At 35.8% G+C, this 18,662-nt stretch overlaps 1 protein-coding gene across 9 annotated transcripts; it reads left to right on the top strand.

The window, feature by feature from the left end:
- The first annotated feature begins 3,715 nt into the window (after positions 1–3,715).
- Positions 3,716–17,129, top strand: LOC113699906 (lysine-specific demethylase JMJ27). 9 transcript variants are annotated; one of them, XM_072056793.1, is made up of 14 exons: positions 3,716–4,019; positions 4,110–4,225; positions 4,623–4,722; positions 4,811–4,997; positions 5,570–5,633; positions 5,719–6,041; positions 6,228–6,517; positions 7,750–8,079; positions 8,932–9,561; positions 10,157–10,229; positions 10,311–10,396; positions 16,050–16,169; positions 16,664–16,752; positions 16,910–17,129. In XM_072056793.1, the coding sequence occupies exons 1-14, from the start codon at positions 3,762–3,764 to the stop codon at positions 16,911–16,913; spliced, it is 2,670 nt and encodes an 889-aa protein (XP_071912894.1). In that variant the 5' UTR covers positions 3,716–3,761; the 3' UTR covers positions 16,914–17,129. The 9 variants fall into 9 exon arrangements, 8 of the variants coding, with proteins under 8 accessions (XP_071912894.1, XP_071912890.1, XP_071912892.1 ...); XM_072056789.1 differs by having other exon boundaries at positions 3,717–4,019; positions 5,719–6,517; XM_072056790.1 differs by having other exon boundaries at positions 3,718–4,019; positions 4,811–4,952; positions 5,719–6,517.
- Positions 17,130–18,662: the final 1,533 nt, after the last annotated feature.

The following is an 18,662-nucleotide window of genomic DNA, read 5'->3' as shown; positions in this document are numbered from 1 at the left end:
CTTGACATGCATGTAGCTTATAACTTAAAATGAAGCCTAATAAGAATAGATTGTAAAGAAACTCTTGCTAGAATTCTTGATAGGATGAAGTGTGATTGCCGATGTGTTAAAGCTGGAAAATTTCAGACTCTTGCTAAGAGTTTTTGTTGATCCTGGTTAGGATTTATTTTAAGCAACACCAGTGGCTATAATCTAGTCATGCATGTGATATTTGAAGTGTTAAAAGCAAGAAAATATGAACTTTTACTGCAACACCAAAACTGGAATTCCAAAACAGCAAATCTAGAGGAAAAAAAATGCTACAACTTTGGTTATGTTCTTTGAAAACTTTGGTAGATTGTAACTGGAATTCATGTTTTAGGCCCTGTATACTGTTTATAGGCTGATGCATGTGAGTTTTATGGTGAAAATTTAAGTTTTATGGCTGAATTCTTGCTGGAATATCCAGCTTGGTCGAGAGGAAAGAAAATTTGATTTAGTAACCCTTTATCAGAAATTCCAACAGATTAGCTAGGAAATTCTTGATATATGTTTAGTATAGCCTTTGTTTCGTGTTGCATGCTTATTTTCCTTGTGAAAACTCACGTAATGGGGCTGTAATGACTAAACTACATGGCTAACTTTGCTGTTTTTAAGCCAAAGGAGTGGTTGTCTTTCTTTCCAGTTGATTTCTATTATGTTAACTGAAATTGTGCAAATATTGGTCAAGAATACTCTGTAATCCTCCGTTTTGTTCAGAATGTTACGTTTACCTTGACTAGAACAAGAAACATTGAGTTTGAGAAAAGAAAACTTGAGTTGGTCAGCTTGCTAGATCCTTTTGAGCCGATTGGAATGGTTGACGATCCCAAGCTAATTTCTAAACTTCTCTGGAAATTTTACCAAACTTGGAATTGAGAACAACCTATTAGGTATAATGATAAAATGTAGGTTGGATTTTAGGAGGTTTGAACCAAGGAAATAATGAACTTTGGACCAAAAACATGGAACATGAACAATCCTAACTTAGTACTTCGATTCTAGCTTTTAATTTTAAAATTCTAAGGTAGAAATGAACCAAAACTGATCAAACTCCTCTAAGTTACCTTATAAAAGTCTTACCTATAAAACTCATCCAAAAATCTAGGGTAAAATCAAGGAAATTCATAGGATCCCTAAACTACCAAATCCTAGAAAACTTACTTTACACCTCAATTCTAAATGATCCTCAGAACCTAAATCCCAACTTTTATTACCATATAACCACCTTAAACATCTTGAATTAAATATACTCACACACATATATAAATACCTTAGTCGAAATAATCATGTGACCGTAACTTCATCATTTGGGGAATTAATAAGTCAATAAATATCCCAGGAGCTGAGGGAGTTTCGGCGGAGGATCCAAGTACCGAGGTATGAACTCAAAATATTTTAGGTGAGTGTTTCCACATTGGTGTGTTTAAATTGCCTACATATTTCTGTATTTATGTGTTAATTATTTGTGTTTCTTAAGTGATGTTATGTGATAAATTATTTATTGTGGAAATATTACTAGTGATTCATTGTAAAGTGTATTGTGAAGTTTTCAATTGTCCCTCGTCTTCTAAATCGGGAGTGTAGTTTATCACACCCAACTTAGTTTGAGCTTGAAGGTTGATAATTGACCAAGTGTTACTGTAAGTGTACATGACTGTAAGCTGTGTGTGTACTTTGCCACACCGACTGAATTGGGCCTTAAAATCCTCTGTTTAATGGACTATTTGAGCCAGCAAAGGGCTTCGTCAGATAGGATGGTAGTTTTGGGTAAGTGTTTCGGTATGCTCGAGTATTACCACAGAGTAACAGAATACTGATATGGCCATCTAAGTAAAGGAAGTGTTTATTGTTTAGAGGTTATAAGGGGAGGTATGGCAAAGTGTGTAGTGCTTTGAAATGGCTCTAATACGAGCATTGTATTCTTTTAACATTGATTACTCAGTGAAGTGTTTCCTCTTTGTTTAAGTTTGTTATTTGTTTAAGTGTTTAATTGATTGTTGCTTGTGTGGAACCTCACTAGGTTTCACTCAACTCATTAGTTTGTTTTCCTTACAAGAGTGAAGAACGGGTATGGAGATTAGCCAGAAATTTAAGCCTGAAACTTGAATTATACTTGGATAAATCCCTTTGTATATAATGTTATGGTTTTGCCAACTTTGCTATCTTTGAGGGTTGTACATATTAAATGTTATGGGTTAAGACAACTTTTCTTTTGTTTTGATATGTATCTGAGTGTGATGGACTGCTAATGACTTTAGTTAGTAAAATGTTATCTCTAAAATTAATGTGAGTAAATGAGTGAGTCCTACCAATTGGCTGGATGGTGTTGGCTTGTGGGTCCCCCTTAGACTGACTTTAGGGTCCAATTTGGCGATGACTCTTGAGTGTTTCTAATCTAATTGTGTGTGTGTGTTTCTTCTATCAATTGGAAAAAAAATAAGTGAGTCCTGATGAGAGTCAGACAGGCGATTCGCTTAACCCTTTGGTTCGTCTTAAGATGTAGTGGGGTCAACATAGTGGCTTTGCAAATACACTTTGCCACCAAATCTGCTTCGGAGACTATCCTTGCCGACGCCACTCGTTTGAGAAGACAAAGAAGAAGATGGGGGGATTTGGGGTTGTGCGAGAGGGAAATAGGCATAAGTTTTAAGCTGAAACTGAAGTTGGGATTGTCCGAGTGAGAATGCTAGTTGAAGTTGAGCTAGTTTTATAGCAAAACTATCAACAGGAGCTTAAGCTTAGGTTGTATTGCTACTTTGACTGGAAAATTGTTTTTGACTGAAGTTGACACCGTTGATCGCTTGCATTAACAGTCTAGAGCTACGGCATTTAAAAACAAAAAACAAAAAACAAAATTCCTTTGCAGCAAATTTAATTTGTGGTGAAGGAAAAAAAAGGCCATCAACTCATGATCGTTAATCAACTCATGATCAATGGTCAAGAGCTATTGTCGCACATCAGATGTGCAGTTTCAAAAAAAAAAAATCAAATTGCTACACATTAGATGTGTGGTTTTGCAAAAAAAAAAAAATAGATTGTTGTATATTGAATCTGCAGTGATTTTCCAGCCGTTGATCAAATGGATTAACGATCCACAAATTTCACCACAAATTTAATGTGTGGCCTTTAAAAAAAAGTCATTCGCCACAAGTTTTGTGTGAGAATTAAAAATTTATTTTCTGCACCTTCAAATCACAAATGTTGATCAAATGTTGATCAACAGTCCATCTGCGGTTAAAATAAAATATTCAACCAAATATCTTAATTTAAAAAATTCTTAAGCTGTTGAAAAAAATTTCAAAAATAAATCGAATTTTTTGTGTGCTAATATTGGTAGCTGCGACGACTCTTATTTCAGACACAAATCCTACAAGACATTACATTTGGGATGTTTTTGTATATCAACATATTATGAGATATTCACCTTAAATACTTCTAAACATGTTAAGGTTTGAATATATGTGCTGAACTAAGACAATCTTAATCTCAAGTACATATGTTAATAAAAGTGAGAAAATGTTAATTACACTATTTTTGCTAATTACACTTTCACTAATTACATTCTATTTTTTTATTAGTTGCATCCTCACTATCATTTTTATCCTATAATTTTTATTTATAGATTATATGGTAAAATAAATTATAGGAGTGCCATTAATAAAAAGTGAAGCGCAAATAACTTTTTCCTAAAACTAAGAGCACTTTAGTATTGTGTACTAGCTATATCGCAATGCCTCGTAATGCATGAAGAAGAGAAGAAGAAGTCAATGAAGAGAAGGCGATGGAGAAAGCCATCTAAAGATGTACCGGAGAAAGAAGAAGAGGAGAAAGGTGGGAGTGGTGGTGAATTTATGGGGGAAGCGGAAAAGGATCAGGGAGAAACTGAAGAGCAAAACAGAGGTAAAAGGCGGCGTAAAACCCAGCGAGGAGGAGGAGGAGGAGGAGAAGGAGATAGAGGAGGCGGCCCAAAACCAAACAGAATGCTCAAGGATGATAATGTAAGATGTTTGCATCATCTGAAACTTTTTGGTTTTTTGTGATTCAATTCGTTATGAGGAAAGTTTTTAATTTGAATTTGGATGTGGCAGGGTATTTTAATTGAGTCCAATATGTGTCATCAGTGCCAGAGAAATGACAGAGGAGAGGTTATTCGCTGTACCATGTGTAAGACGAAGCGATATTGTCTCCCCTGCATACATTCTTGGTACGAAATAGTAGTTCAAGACAAACCATTTCAAAGTTCTTATGTTTTTCCATTTTGATGTAGTATTATTTAAGATATTTTTAGCTGCTAGGATATGGCGCCTTTAGAAAGTTGATATTTTGTCTATTGTTCATGTAAATACCTATCTTGCTCTGAAGCAAAGTAGCTATGCTTCCTCTGAGTACTTGTCTAGCTTGTTGAAATTGGTATTTAGCAAATTTGGCTGGAATTGGGAATTTTGTGTGGCTGGACTGTCATGTGTAAGCTTAAATAATTGTGTTCTAGTGGGTGGAAAAGTAGTGCTCTACCTATCATGGGTGCTGGGCAAACCTTTTTTTTCCCTTTTCTTTTTTGGTTATAACTCGGTGGTCATTATCTTTTTTGGGCTCGTATGCAGGTATCCTGGTGTTCTGAAAGAGGCTTTTGCAGAGTCATGTCCAGTTTGTCGCAAGAATTGCAACTGCAAAGCATGCTTACGCATGGAGATGCCAATAAAAGTCATTTTTCTTTATACATGTATTTTTTGAGCTGTTGTTCCTTTTTGGTATTTGATCATATACTCTGAACTGCAATTGTTTTATGTAGCACAAGGAGAAATTAGAATTGGAATTCAGTGCTGTAGAAAAGATGGAGTACTCAAAATACATCCTACAGCTGCTTCTCCCTTTCCTGAAACAGGTCAATGAAGAACAGATGATGGAGAAGAGGATAGAGGCAAAGCTTAAAGGTGTTCTCATTTTGTTTGCAGAAGCTCTGAGATTCTGTTCTCCATGTACTTTTTATCCTACCTCTTTGTTGAACTCTTATTAGTTCCATTGCTTAGGAGGAGACATATTTGTCATGAGAGTAGACATGGCATGAAACACAATGCCAAATCATAATGTTCCAGCATACATAGAAGATGCAAATCAAAGCTGCAGGGATCTATTAAACGAAGTCCTAAAAATGTTACTAGTTGACAACATATGCTTGGTTAATAAACACAAGTGAATCAGCTGTCGACTGAAAGTTGGTATATAGGGTTTGATGTTTTTCGGGAACCATGACGTAACTGGTAGTGTCCTCTCTAGAAAAATTTGATGGACATGTTAAGGAGATGCTACCCTTAAAGGTGCCTTTTCTTTGTTATAATTTTTTCATTTTTGAAATATCTTTTTAGGATTGACATGCAAGTAAGATATTTGTTTAATATGTATGCAGTTTAATTAATTCTAATTTCTTTGTACTAACTTTTGGTCTGATGCACCCAGAAGATTGGTGGCATAATAGTGTCTGAGGACCTCCTTACAGATGTTTATTTCGCTAATGTTTAAAGTACTTACTGTACTTATTTTTGTTTTGCAGACTTGCCAGTTTTAGAGATCAAGGTAGAGCGAGCAAACTGCCAGATGAATGAGAGAATTTATTGGTAGGTTTTTAAACACAATCTTTTCAGATTACTCATGTTTAATCCATATGGTTAAGAAAATGAAGTTTCGTTATGTCTTGTGCAGCGACAACTGCAAAACTTCTATTGTTGATTTTCACAGAAGCTGCCCCAATTGTGCTTTTGAGCTTTGTCTGCGTTGTTGTCAAGAGCTTAGGGATGGCTGTCTGCAAGGGAGTGATGAGGGAAATACTGTGGAATTTATTGATCCGGGGCCAGATTACTTGCATGGTGTCGAGACATGTCCTGTGATGGGTTCAACTAAGAGCGGAATGTGTGCTAGACAGTCTCGAACTAAAATTGATACCGGGATGATTTGCAATGCAGAAATTGAGAATGCTTCTGTGGATGATTTGGCCTTAGTTAGCCAATGGAAATCCAATAAAGATGGTAGCATTCCCTGCCCTCCCTCTGAACTTGGTGGTTGTAGTCAGGGATTTTTGGAACTGAAGTGCTTGATTTCAGAGAATGAGGTTCCTGAGTTGCTTGTGAGAGCAGAGAAAATGAAAAAAGAATTGAAACTTGAAGATGTTCCTGCAATTTCTAAGAAGTGGTGTTCTTGTTTACAATTTGCAGATGGACCCAATGTTAGCTGTGGTAACTTGCGTAAAGCAGCTTCTCGTCAAGATTCTCGGGACAACTTTTTGTACTGTCCAAAAGCTGTGGAACTCCAGCCTGAGGATCAGAAGCATTTCCAATGGCATTGGATGAACGGTGAACCTGTAATTGTCAGGAATGTTCTTGATACAACATTGGGTTTGAGCTGGGAACCAATGGTGATGTGGCGTGCTTTTCGCCAGATTAAAAATGTTAACCATCCAGTGCTGTTGGATGTGAATGCTATAAGTTGCTTAGATTGGTGTGAGGTTAGCTTATCTACCCTTTTCGCAGAACAAACATATGCGTTTTTTGTTTTTGGCTTATTTGATTCAGAAACTTATGTTTGTATCCATTTTAGCAGATAATAGCCCAATTAAATTTCAGCATAAATGGATGTTGCCTTGTCCAATTGCAGCATAAATTGAATCATTTGAAACAGCTTTCCTTTTGCAAGTTATTTCTTGCTTCTAGTCGTTTAAGTATAGGAATTTTTTTTATGACAATGTTGTTCATTTTTCTGAAGCGAAATAACCTTTGTCCGATAGCTACTTTCATCTTTCCTATAAATCAGTAGTTTATGAAAGTATTAAGCTGTTACTTCGGTCTGAGAAAAATCGGGTTCAGTGGCTATAAGTTGAATATTGAGGGTTCTTATGCAAGCAGTGGGGGATTCGTAGTTTAATGTGATGAAATATGGGTTGTACTAGATTGCTGCTGCTCAATGAGCTTCTATGTAAGAGGAGAAACTAAAGGTTAATGCCAAGGTCCTGTGGCAGGGCATGTTTTAAATTTCTTGTCACGCATTATTGTGCAGCAAATGATTTTATTATTATGTTTTCACTGTGGTGTGTTGCTGGTACTTGTGGATATAGATGCGGTTTGAAACCTTGTATTAGGACCTTCATATCTTTCAATTTAGATCTTAACTATGCATTTGTTTTGGATGTAAATGGGGGAAGTTCTTTAAATTGTTTATCTGGTCAACTTAGTTACTTTTCCCCATAAAACCATTGTCTAGTAAGCTGTTTCTTTTTAACTGATAAGCTGTTTCTTTTTAACTGAGTTTAATTCAGTTCTGGAAGATTAATTCTATTTTACTTTGGGTGATCTTTTAGTATGCCTTTGAACACTCTTCCTATGCTTTGAAATCTTTTGGTCGTTAATTTGTGTTATATGTTGTGTGTATCGATGGTGCAGTAGTACATTGTAACCTCAGATCTCACGTCAGAATAAATGAATGCTAAGCCAGACACCTTCTGTCTGAAATGCTACTTTTGTCTCCAACTTCAGGTGTAATGCTCATAGAACCCATCACAATTGAAAGTTCTCATTCTTTAAACGGTAGATTTTGTTGATATTATCTAAATATGCTTTAGTAAGACCCTTGAATGAATCTTGAGATCCAGAGTCTGTTCAAAGGAGTAAATATTGCAGTTGTATAATATTTTGATTTGGATTGTTAATTAAATTTTCTGTACTTCTATTGCATACTTTGCAGGTTGATATTAGTGTACACCAGTTCTTTCGAGGTTACTCCATGGCTACCTTTGACAGTTATGGATGGCCACGGATTTTAAAGTCGAAAGATTGGCCTCCATCTAGTTTATTTGAGGAGCAGTTACCTCGTCATAATGCTGAGTTTATTAATTGCTTGCCTTTTAAGGTTTATACTCATCCACATGGTGGGTATTTAAATCTTGCTGGCAAACTTCCGAAAAATTTTTTGAAGCCAGACATGGGGCCAAAAACATATATTGCGTATGGATTTGCTGAAGAACTTGGGCGTGGAGACTCTGTTACCAAGCTTCACAGTCATATGTCTGATGTGGTATGGTATACAATGTTGTATTGGTGGCAATTATTCTCTCTTCTTGGTCTCTAGCTATCTGTAGGCTGTGGAATGCGGACTTAGTGTTGTATAAACTTCCAACTTAAGGCTTGTAGTATCCCCATCAGTCCCATTAGTGTTGAAGAAACACTTGATATATGGCTCAACATGGATTTTCTGGGGATTAACTTTGAGACATCACATTTTCCCAAAAAGTGTTCAAGAAATGCCGTGTTTAGGATAATTGTTAATATTGAAAGTTTAGTTTGAGGAATAATGGTGATTAATAAGAGATCTGTAAAAGTTGACACATGGTTTACTTCCAATTTTGTCATTTTACTTGGTAAATAATAGTCAAGGTGGATGGTCAAAAGGCATAAAGTTACTGTGTCACATCCTCTTGAGTGGCAAGGGCTCAGCACTTTTGAATCAGGAAAAGTCACATAATTGTATTGTATTACCGCAGTCAAGAGTTAGGAGTTGTCGAAATTTGGTTGTTTTAGGGTTAAATTGGAGCTAGAATAATGCATTTCTAGTACTAGAGTTATTTGACCCTGAAAAGTTTCTGGTCATTGTTAGCCAGGCTACTAGATTGTGGTGAAAATTTATAAAATATGTGCTTTTAAAAATATCATGATGTTGTTACTTATGAGAACTAATTACTTGTACATTTTACATGCATTTATTGCATTTCACAATGTAAATACCTGATCTCTCAAAGTTAATGGTAGAGTTTGACATTTAGAGGAATTGTCATACTACAGACCATCTGCATCTTTGTTATTTTAGTCTCTTCTTAATTTCCTTTATGGTTTTCTTTTATTCTTTAAGAATGTTAATTGCTAATTTCAGGTGAATTTGCTGACTCATACTAAAGCAGTTGACCTACAACCTAAAGAGCTTTTGAAAATTGAAAAATTGAAACAGAAACATGCTGCACAGGAGGAAAGAGAGCTATGCAGAGATGGAAAGACATCTACCATGCGAGATGAGGCTGAGAAGGGAGGGATGGAGAATGGAGACAATGCAGATAATGGAGAAGTTAATCGTAAGACTAGGCCTATTAATACTAGTGCCAGTGGCAACGATGTGAAGGAAGGTGATATAAGGAAGAGAGGAAGAAGCAAAGGAAAGAATAATAAAGCTGAAAATGTTGAGAGAAATAATCTGATTGATGCTGAAAATGTTGATCAGGAAAATCAAAATTCTCCAATCTCACTGGAAGTTCAGAGAAGTCGTGATACTGAGCTTGAATTTGTAGATGTGCAAAGTACAGTTGAATCTGATGAAACAAGTAGAGGGGGAAAATTGGATGAGTGGAAGAGGGAAGAAATTGTTGAAGTGTTGAGAAACAATGTAGCAGATGTGGACAGTGGTGCTTTGTGGGACATATTCAGGAGGCAAGATGTGCCTAAATTAGAACAATATCTGATGAAACACTTTAAGGAATTCAGGCATGTCTGTTGTCGTCCACTAGAACAGGTGGTTACCAATTTGCAAAATGTATCTTCTTTAAACTTATCTTGCGGTTTGCAGTTTCATGTCAACTGGACATAGAATAATGCTTTTACATGTTGACCATTCATACTATTTTTTCTCCTAGTTCATCTTCTACTTATGGAACTAGCCTCAGTATCTAGAAAAGGAAGACAAACATCTGTATTTGTCCTCTCCTCCGATTTAGATATTTGATGCAATTGGCGTCTTTGTAAAATTTTATACCTTGAAAACATTTGCAGTCTTTTTACTAGAATAGATGTATATATACCTCATGCCAAAAAGTTATCTTATGGTTTGATCAGCTAAATTTTTTGCTTTTTTCTTTAATAGTTTGAAACTTTTGCTGAATGCTTGATATATTTTCAAGTTAGTTTATGGTCATTTAGGGATATTCCTGCCTTTTTGGTTTTTGAGATTTCCATTATAATGGTCATTACACTGAATTATAGGTAGAGTATGAAATTTCAGCAGCAATTGTTTAGCCATGCTAGCAGTTACAGCATTCCATCAAAGTAATTGAGTTTAAGCTGCTTAAGTAAATGAGATTACTGATTTAGATCTCCATATTTTATTCCAGGTGGTTCACCCAATACATGATCAAACTATATACTTAACCATGGAACATAAGAGGAAGCTCAAAGAGGAATACAGTTAGCTTTTCATTGTAGTTATTGTGACATCTGGTTAGTTTTGCTGCACATTATTAATCATGGTTCTATATGGTTGTATAGGTATCGAACCATGGACTTTCATTCAAAAACTAGGTGATGCTGTTTATGTACCTGCTGGCTGTCCGCATCAAGTCAGAAATTTGAAGGTGAATTATCTTGTTAAGCTTTTTCCTTTTTCCTTTACTGATAGCATTTACTTTTATGCATATTCATTTTTCAAAAAATGGCTAAGTTATGAGCAGAAGAAATCCTTAATCACACTATAGTTAGCCAAGAAACAATTTACTTTTCTTGTTCATTGATCATGATTTAAATTCAAACAGCTTGTATCGTCTCTTATAACTACACAACATAGAGTTGCTAATTGTAATATTCAAAATCATTTTGGTATAGTTGGTAAATGTGTATGGTAATTAAATGCTCTTGAAATTTCTTCAAGACATGGGTTTTGGATGTAGTAAATTCCAATCAAGTGCGTAGATGAGTTATAGGTTACAAAGGAAGGAGATTATATCTTTTTTGTATCTAGAAATGTGTATTCGGTGATCAAGCAATGATGTTCAAGTTTGTAATGGCTGGATTTGATTTGACTGAATGATTGGTTTGGTATTGGGATGCAAGTTTTTGAGGATAAACCTTACGACTTGAGCATGTCTGTGCTGTGTTCACAACTTGTGGATGCTTACAATGGTGGCACCGCCCCCCCCCCCCCCCCAAAAAAAAAAAACCGCCACTTCTGATCTTTTGGGCTATTATTTGTTGTTCATCGCAACAAGAGCATGTACTTTAGATGGTGTACTATGGTCCTCTCATGGTATAGATGCTTCATGACATTATATAAAGTGTTTAGTAGCCAGGCATGATGGTGATTCTTTTTTGTCTGTGATGGACTCTTGATGTACTTTAACTAGGCTAGATCCTTTTTCCTTAATTTATGGTGCTTACATTGGTTTAAGAGGTAAGTTATGGACCCAAGGACCTTTGCTAGCCAAAATCTCATCTGCAGATCACAGTTTCTGGAAAGGTGTAGTCATGAGAGAGGGATCAGTTGAATTAAATGTCTGCCATTTCCATATTTAATTGATCTGCTAATGTGGCTTATAGTTCACAGCCTGTAGCCAGCTTTAGGCTTTAGCATGTAGTTGCCAAATTTGTCCCCCGATGTTTATAATACATAAAACGCAGGGCGGGCTTTCTCTTTTGATGTTATTATCTTCCAACGTGTATGATTTTCTTCTGGTTTATTTATTATTCAAGCTGTACAACTTGAGATTCCAGCAGTGATGTTGGATAACCTTTGTGCTAATGGAAAAAAAAAAACATTTTTTTAAATGATAACTTTGAGATTCCTGCAGTGAGGTTGAATATAAGATGCCAATTTTGTGGAAAATGGAAGATTAGAAACCAAGATGATAACTTTGATCTAACTTGGTTGTTTGGGAGGCATCTGACAATTGCAATCTTTAGATCAATCTGTTTCCAATAATTCATTTGTTTGGCTTTTTATTTGTTTCACCTTGCTTAAAAGTTAGTTATCTGGAATTTGTTTGTAGTTATCGAAATCATTTGGTACTTTTTGTACGATGCTCTCAGGACTGTGCTAATTTAGTGCTCCTTTTTGTCATGAAAACATTACCCTTGGATAGTTTCTCCTTTGGCTTTTCTCCCAAGACTTCTCATGTGATAATGGCAGTCTTAACAGTGCATCTTTTATTCTAGCATTTGCTAGATGTGGAGACTGGGAGAAGGAAAGATATGCCTCTTTGTCAGTATTCTGTCCATTTGATCAAATGAATCTGCATTGTGCATATTTTCCCTTCTGAGTGACAGGTTTATATGTTGCTGTTAGTGATCCTGCTAGAGGAATTTCTTATTTTCCTTTCTGCTTGTTCAGTTGAATATGAACCCATCAAGAAGTTCATGGCTTTTTTGAATAGGAGATTCAAATCAAATATCCCAAATAAGTGGGACTTTTTTGAAGAAGAACCTTTGAAGTCATGCTTTTCTACAGCCTTTCTGTCCTCGTAAGGTGGAGCTAAGAAGTCATTTTAGTTGGGACAGGATATGACCTTTATTGTAATCTTGAATTGTGTTTGACAAAAGGTCTAATTTTGTTGATTTGAAATATAATGTTTAGTTTGAAGATGTAGATTGTGTCTATTCAGCTGTGTTAAAACTCTCCCAGAGCATCCAGTGTGGTTCAAATAAATGTATTCTGGGCTTGATGCTTATGTCCAGCTTTGAGTTTCTTTTTGAAAATCGATACTCACACTATCCTATATTTCAATGGCACTCCTTTGACTTTTGAATAAAAGGTGGGACGATGTTCTTTCCTAGCAAAAATGGGAATGCCAATATCAGCTCCGATTTATAGTCTCATCTCGAGAAGTTTTGTAGAACACAAATGTGTGGAAGGGCTGAATCAAAAGTGAAGAGTTTACTTCTCATCAAGAACAAAATGATGTCTGTTGAAATTGTTTTTGAGTTTAACAAGATTTCATGCATCAAATAGAAAATTACAAAGTGATATTACTGCATGAGTTTGGCACAACATTATTATGATTATAATTGGATTGTGATGCTCCATCATACATTGACTTCGAAAAGGAAGCAAGGATGCATGTGAGGTATCACTTAGTGTTGCAAAGTAGTAGCAAACCCTATTGTTTGGATTTAGTAGTTGGAGCTCTTTGAAAAAGGCAAGAGTTGCAATTACTAGGGATAGCAATGGGGTTGTGCCTGTCCTGCGGGGGGAGTAACGGGGTGGGGGTGGGGAAGTGCAGGGGCTGGGGGGATTTTTCTCCCCCCTCTTTAAATGGGGCAGGAGACAAGGGAGGATACCCCCACCTCATCCCTCGCCCTGTCTCCCGCCAATAAAATAAATTTGAAAAAGTAAATACACACACTCTATAATTACATGTAAATAATATATGCATATATATTATAATTTGAAAAATAATAATATCATAATTTGTGTGATAACATGATGATTTGGTTATTTTTAGTTTACTTGAATTTTTTCACTATTGTAGCTTTTTTTATCCTATATATATATATATATATATATATATATATATATAGTGCTTATAAGTTGAGGTTTGCTATTATATGTGGAACTAAATAAAAGATCAAAATGACTTCTAAGCTTGATTTCAAATTAAATATTTAGTTGAAAATCTAAAAGACCGATTTATAAAGCCATTATTGATATTGAGTATGTAGAGAAACAATGTCAAAATAAAAGATAAAAATTGTAGTTAGCCAACTGTAGGTCACCCGTGGGGATTAGGGAAGCAAGGGATGGGGCGGGGGTGGGGGGTGGGGAGTGGTGCAACAAGGGAGGGTTCCCCCACCCCATTACCATCCCTAGCAATTAAAAGTGAACCATTCTCAAACTTAGAAAGAAGCACAAGTAGCCTAGTAAAACCCTAGATAGCGCACAATTGAAAGATATATTAGAAGAGTTTAATGGAGGAAATCATAAAGTAAACCCTGTGCTTACGAGATCCATTATTGGGACAAAGATCATACAGCCTAGCAAAGTTTTCTGCAAACCTTCTTGAGTTGAAATTAGACTTGCCATCTTCTGTGGGTAACTAAGCAAGTGTACCACAGTATGACAAAGACAAAAATATGTAGAATATCACTCACAATGCAATAAATACATGGAATATGTAGAACATTAGTTTATCCCAATGATTTTAAAGAAGTCCAAAAGGCCTAATGCGTATTTAAATACTAGTAAAATGATTCTAAAATGGCAAGTTTTTAAGCTAAGAATTAAAAATCCTTCTTGATATCATTGTGTACCATGTTAAGATTGTTCATACTTGTTAGAAACTTTCAAATTTAATTATGTCAAACCTTATTGAAATTAGGAGGTGAGGTTGTCCTTTCTAGCTCTGTTGTAAATGACTTAATAAATAGGTCAGGGTTCATGTTTAACCCCTTCCACTTTTAGGTGAATGGGAAGCCTTTGTTTGGGCATCCATCTAAGAGTGGGAACCCAATGGAACTCAAAAAAGTGGTTGTTTACTATTCTTTGTTTCTCAAGGTGTTATAGTAATAGGTCATAAGCTAAAGTGCTAGTTGGTCTTATGTTGACCCAGGAAAATGCTACTGTTTTGCAGCCCTAAAAAGTGGTTGTTTACTATTCTTTGTTTCTCAGGGTGTTGTGGTCATAGGTCAGAAGCTAAAGGGCTAGTTGGTCTTATGTCGATTTTGTATTGTACTAAACTTGTATTTCTTCCTTGTAGTTTTGACTTGTAAATAAAATTTCAGCTCCTTTTGGACTCTACATTTTTGGGAAGCTAATCTCCCAAAGAACTTGATGCAGCTAATTATGATGTGTGAAAATAATGAAGATAATATCACAAAGTTAGGGCCTGAAGTTAGATCAGTACATTTGTAAAGTTTTGTTGGTTTGCAATTGTAGGAAAAGTTTTCGAGTAAATTTTCCAAAATGCTTCTTTCCAGCCTTCTCTTTCTTTTCTTTCTTTTTTTTTATTTTTTTTATTTTTCAGATATGAACTAATGAATTTATAGTAATATTTGTTCATAAACTCTTCCGAAGAAGCCTACAACTCTCTAAATAGGGTTGGGATAGTGAGAAACAAGAAAGCCAACTATAGCTTTGTCTTTCACCCACCCCCTCCAACCCTAAACATCTTAATGGCAGCTTGAATGTTTAAATTTTTATACCACCCTCCTAACTAAACCCCAAGCAAAAGCGAGTGAGCTAGAACAAAACTAGACATAAAATAAATATACCAAAAATTCAGGTTAATATCTTGTATCCTTTTGTGGTGGTTTGTGGTGTCTGGTGGACAGCAGCAGTAGGTTTGGCTTGAAGGTCACATGGCATTAATTGGCAGTGTTTGAAATTGCAAACAGAGCCAATGTCAGAAGAATTCAGCAAGCAATGAACAAAGTAAAGAAAGAAAGTAAAGTAGAATATCTTGTGGCCACAACTTTTGTCAGTTTGAGACTCGCAATTCCTGTGCAGCCACTAATATTATTTTGTTTGACCTGTGATTTGTTCCCACCCTGTTAATCTGAAGTACAAACCAGAGATTTGCGTTTCACTCTGAAATCCTTTTTCTTTAAAATGATATCCTGAAATTTTAGTTTCAGTCCCGTCGTTATATTGAGACTCTCATGCTTCTGCTTTTGATACATCCCGAGTTATACAGGCTTTGATTCTATTCTACTTACAAATGTGCCCACCACATCTTTTGGGACCAAAAAGTTATTGTTCACTTACTAGCAAAATTTGGTTAATTCATTCTAGAAATGCATGCACCATGATGGATTTTGATCAAGGGATAGCATGCATGCATGCTTCGATTTTTAACAAGCAACAGTGCTGGCAGCCTAGTTCTTCTGGGGCAATAAGATACTCTCCAGCATAATTCTCAAGGGCTAAACTATGCAAAGGTTGTTCCCTCTATTTAGATGGTTTACTGACCAATGAGTTGTGAAAAGTATGAGAGGTTGATTTATCTAGACCATGACCTAAGCAGACTGGTTAAAATTGGAGGTTGACCATTGACGGAACCAAGTTGGCAATGTTAGTTAAGCAAAATTGGGACTGAACCAATTTGGCATGCTAGTTGAGTAAAACTTGAACTGAAAAATTATCAGGTCATGGTTCGTCCTATCCTATGTCAGTTCATGGGGTCAGCACATATAGTTCACTTTGTATATAATAGGTTGTTTTGCATATGCCGGAATTGTTTTTTTTTGCTTTGTGCATTGAAGGATCAGTTCCCTAATGCGATTGGTTAATTTTTTTCCCAGTCTTGCATAAAGGTTGCCCTTGACTTTGTCTCACCTGAAAATGTTGGTGAGGGTTTCCGTATGACTGAAGAATTCCGTGTACTTCCTCAGAACCATAGAGCAAAGGAAGACAAGTTGGAGGTATGAACCTGATAATTAGCCTATTCCTTTGTGAACTTTTGGTCTTTGCCTGTTGCTGTAATTGTTTTTGTTGGATTTTGATTTTTCATTTTTGATGTGTGACCTTTGCTTGCTTTTGAATGGGTTTTACTGAACTACACTTTTTGTGGTAGCATGACGGGCACTTAACCTAATAGTTTGCTGATATGCCTACCAAAAGGACTTTTTGAAATTGTTAGATAGCTATTACTAGTTCGATCCGCATTTTCAGTTTCGCTTGACATATCTTTTTCTTGCATTTGTTAAGACCAAATTCATTCTTTCTACTTGGAAAGCCAACAACTCCGCATTCATATCCAGAGTATTTAGCCCATGGCTCTGCTCATGTGTTTCAAGTTCATATGCTTAATCATTAGCTCGACTACTTGTGACTTAGGGTATTTCGTCCTAAACTGTGAGGGTATATATAATCAGAAACATTTGTCTTATATGAAGTGACGTATGTTGAAAAACAGTGTCTAACTGCCTGCGGGTTCCTTTCGGGACAGGTCAAGAAAATGACATACTACGCAATGAGGGAAGCCGTCCTTGATTTGGAGAATAGGTACTGTTTACATCATACTTTGTATTGTAATCTCCCGCATTCCAACATTATTATAGGTGGCATTGTCTTTTTTAGTTGGACTTTTTGTTTGGGTGTGTCTAGTTTCTGTGATCTCTGGGAGATTAGTTGACTGATAAATTGTTTTGTGGCTTTTCAGTTAATGGAAGCGGATCTCTGCATGATTCTGCATATTTCGAGCGAACGACAGCTTTGTTAGCTTGTGGAGGCATCGTTTTGAATCTATTGTATATTTGTGACGCTAAAGATTGATATTACTGATGCTAGTCATAGAAATCATATTTAGTAATGATGTTTTGTAACTAACCTTCTTTTGTCAAATTCCATCGGGTTTAATATATTGCTGTAACATTTTCAGAGCTGGTTTTTCTGGGTGCAAATTGCACGGCTTAAAATTATTGCAGTCGATATTCAGCATGTGCTTCATAAAGAGTAATTCTTTTTGTTTTGTTTTGTTTTTGTTTTTGTCTTACATTTACTATAAGGAAGCACTTCTAAATTGAGTGCAAAGCGTTTTTTCCCTGTTTTTTGTTTTCTTTTTATTACTCCTTCCAGGGCACTAAAGTAAATTCACAAAGCAAATCATATCAGCCTGGCTATTTCGTATGTTACCTTTCAGGATTTTCTTTGTTATGTTTAAATTGCTTGCAATGAGAAACGTTTCAAGCTCAAGATGGCACCTCTACACGAACGGAAAAACTATGGATAAAATTGGGGAAAAGGGGGGGGGGGGGGGGGGGGGGAAGAAAAGATGGACAAACAACAAACAAATGTTGTAGAGGTTATTGTCCTAGGAACTAGCAGAAAGGTGCTATATATTCGTATATCAGAAGCAGAGAGAACTTCAATTCTAACTCAAGAGATCAAATACAATAAGCAATCTGATTTCCTACTCTTTTTTTTTATTGTTTTTTATATTTATGTGTTTGATGTTATGTGATTTTGCTGTTTTTTTTTTGTGCCCATGTAAGAGCCTATACATGATTAAATGGATAGGGATTGGGCACTTGAGAAATTCCTTTGTTTCACTTTTTGGCTTTGCACTTTGCTAAATTCTTTCCATCATTGATGTGAAAAGAAGATTACAAGTTTCTAATTGTATCTAAAGGGACGAATAATTAAAAGGGTAAAAAAAAAAAAAAAGACTCGGCTAGGGAAAAACAATTTGCACAATTATAATACATGAATCCAATTTTGTAAAGTAAATACTTGTATAAACTCGATCTATAGGACCACCCATAAACTAAGAGGTGCACAATTTGTCACAATAGACTCTCACTGTCTCATGCACAAAACCCTCCGAATTTCAATGGAGCATTTAGAATTTCACAGTGACAATACAAATTGGCTAGTTAATAAGGACAGACCAATTCCTAATTAAAGATCCGATCCTTCAAGGTCTTCCCTGTTGGACCACCATTATCAACGCCAATTCTTTAACTCCTTCCTTCCCCATCCCTATCACCACTACTCCCTTTCTAATACAAATCCTGTCGATGATTGACAAAACCCATATAAGATAAGCACTAGGATCTACGTCAAGGTATTGATAGTTTGGCAGCGGAAACCTTATCTTGATATGAACTTGTGTATCGAACCTTGATATAAAGATAGATAATGCCACAATTAAGTGCAGTTCTTGAATGATAAGTTCATAGAGACACACTCTAATAAATACATTTAAAGTTCACAAAGAACTCAAGGAAAAACTCTTGTTTATTGCTCAAAAAGATCTACCATTTTCTGACAATAAATGCAGCATGTATATAGCTAAGTACCCCTACTCTAGCCAAATTTGAATTAGACTTCGATTCATTTAAGAAGTTCTAAATTAAAAAGGAAAAGAAGATACAAAGATGTAGGCACACTTCATTTTAAAATCCGAAACTGGA

This window comes from Coffea arabica, chromosome 7c, assembly GCF_036785885.1.
Source record: "Coffea arabica cultivar ET-39 chromosome 7c, Coffea Arabica ET-39 HiFi, whole genome shotgun sequence".
Taxonomy (NCBI): Eukaryota; Viridiplantae; Streptophyta; class Magnoliopsida; order Gentianales; family Rubiaceae; genus Coffea; species Coffea arabica.
This window is presented reverse-complemented; position numbering and strand designations above follow the sequence as displayed.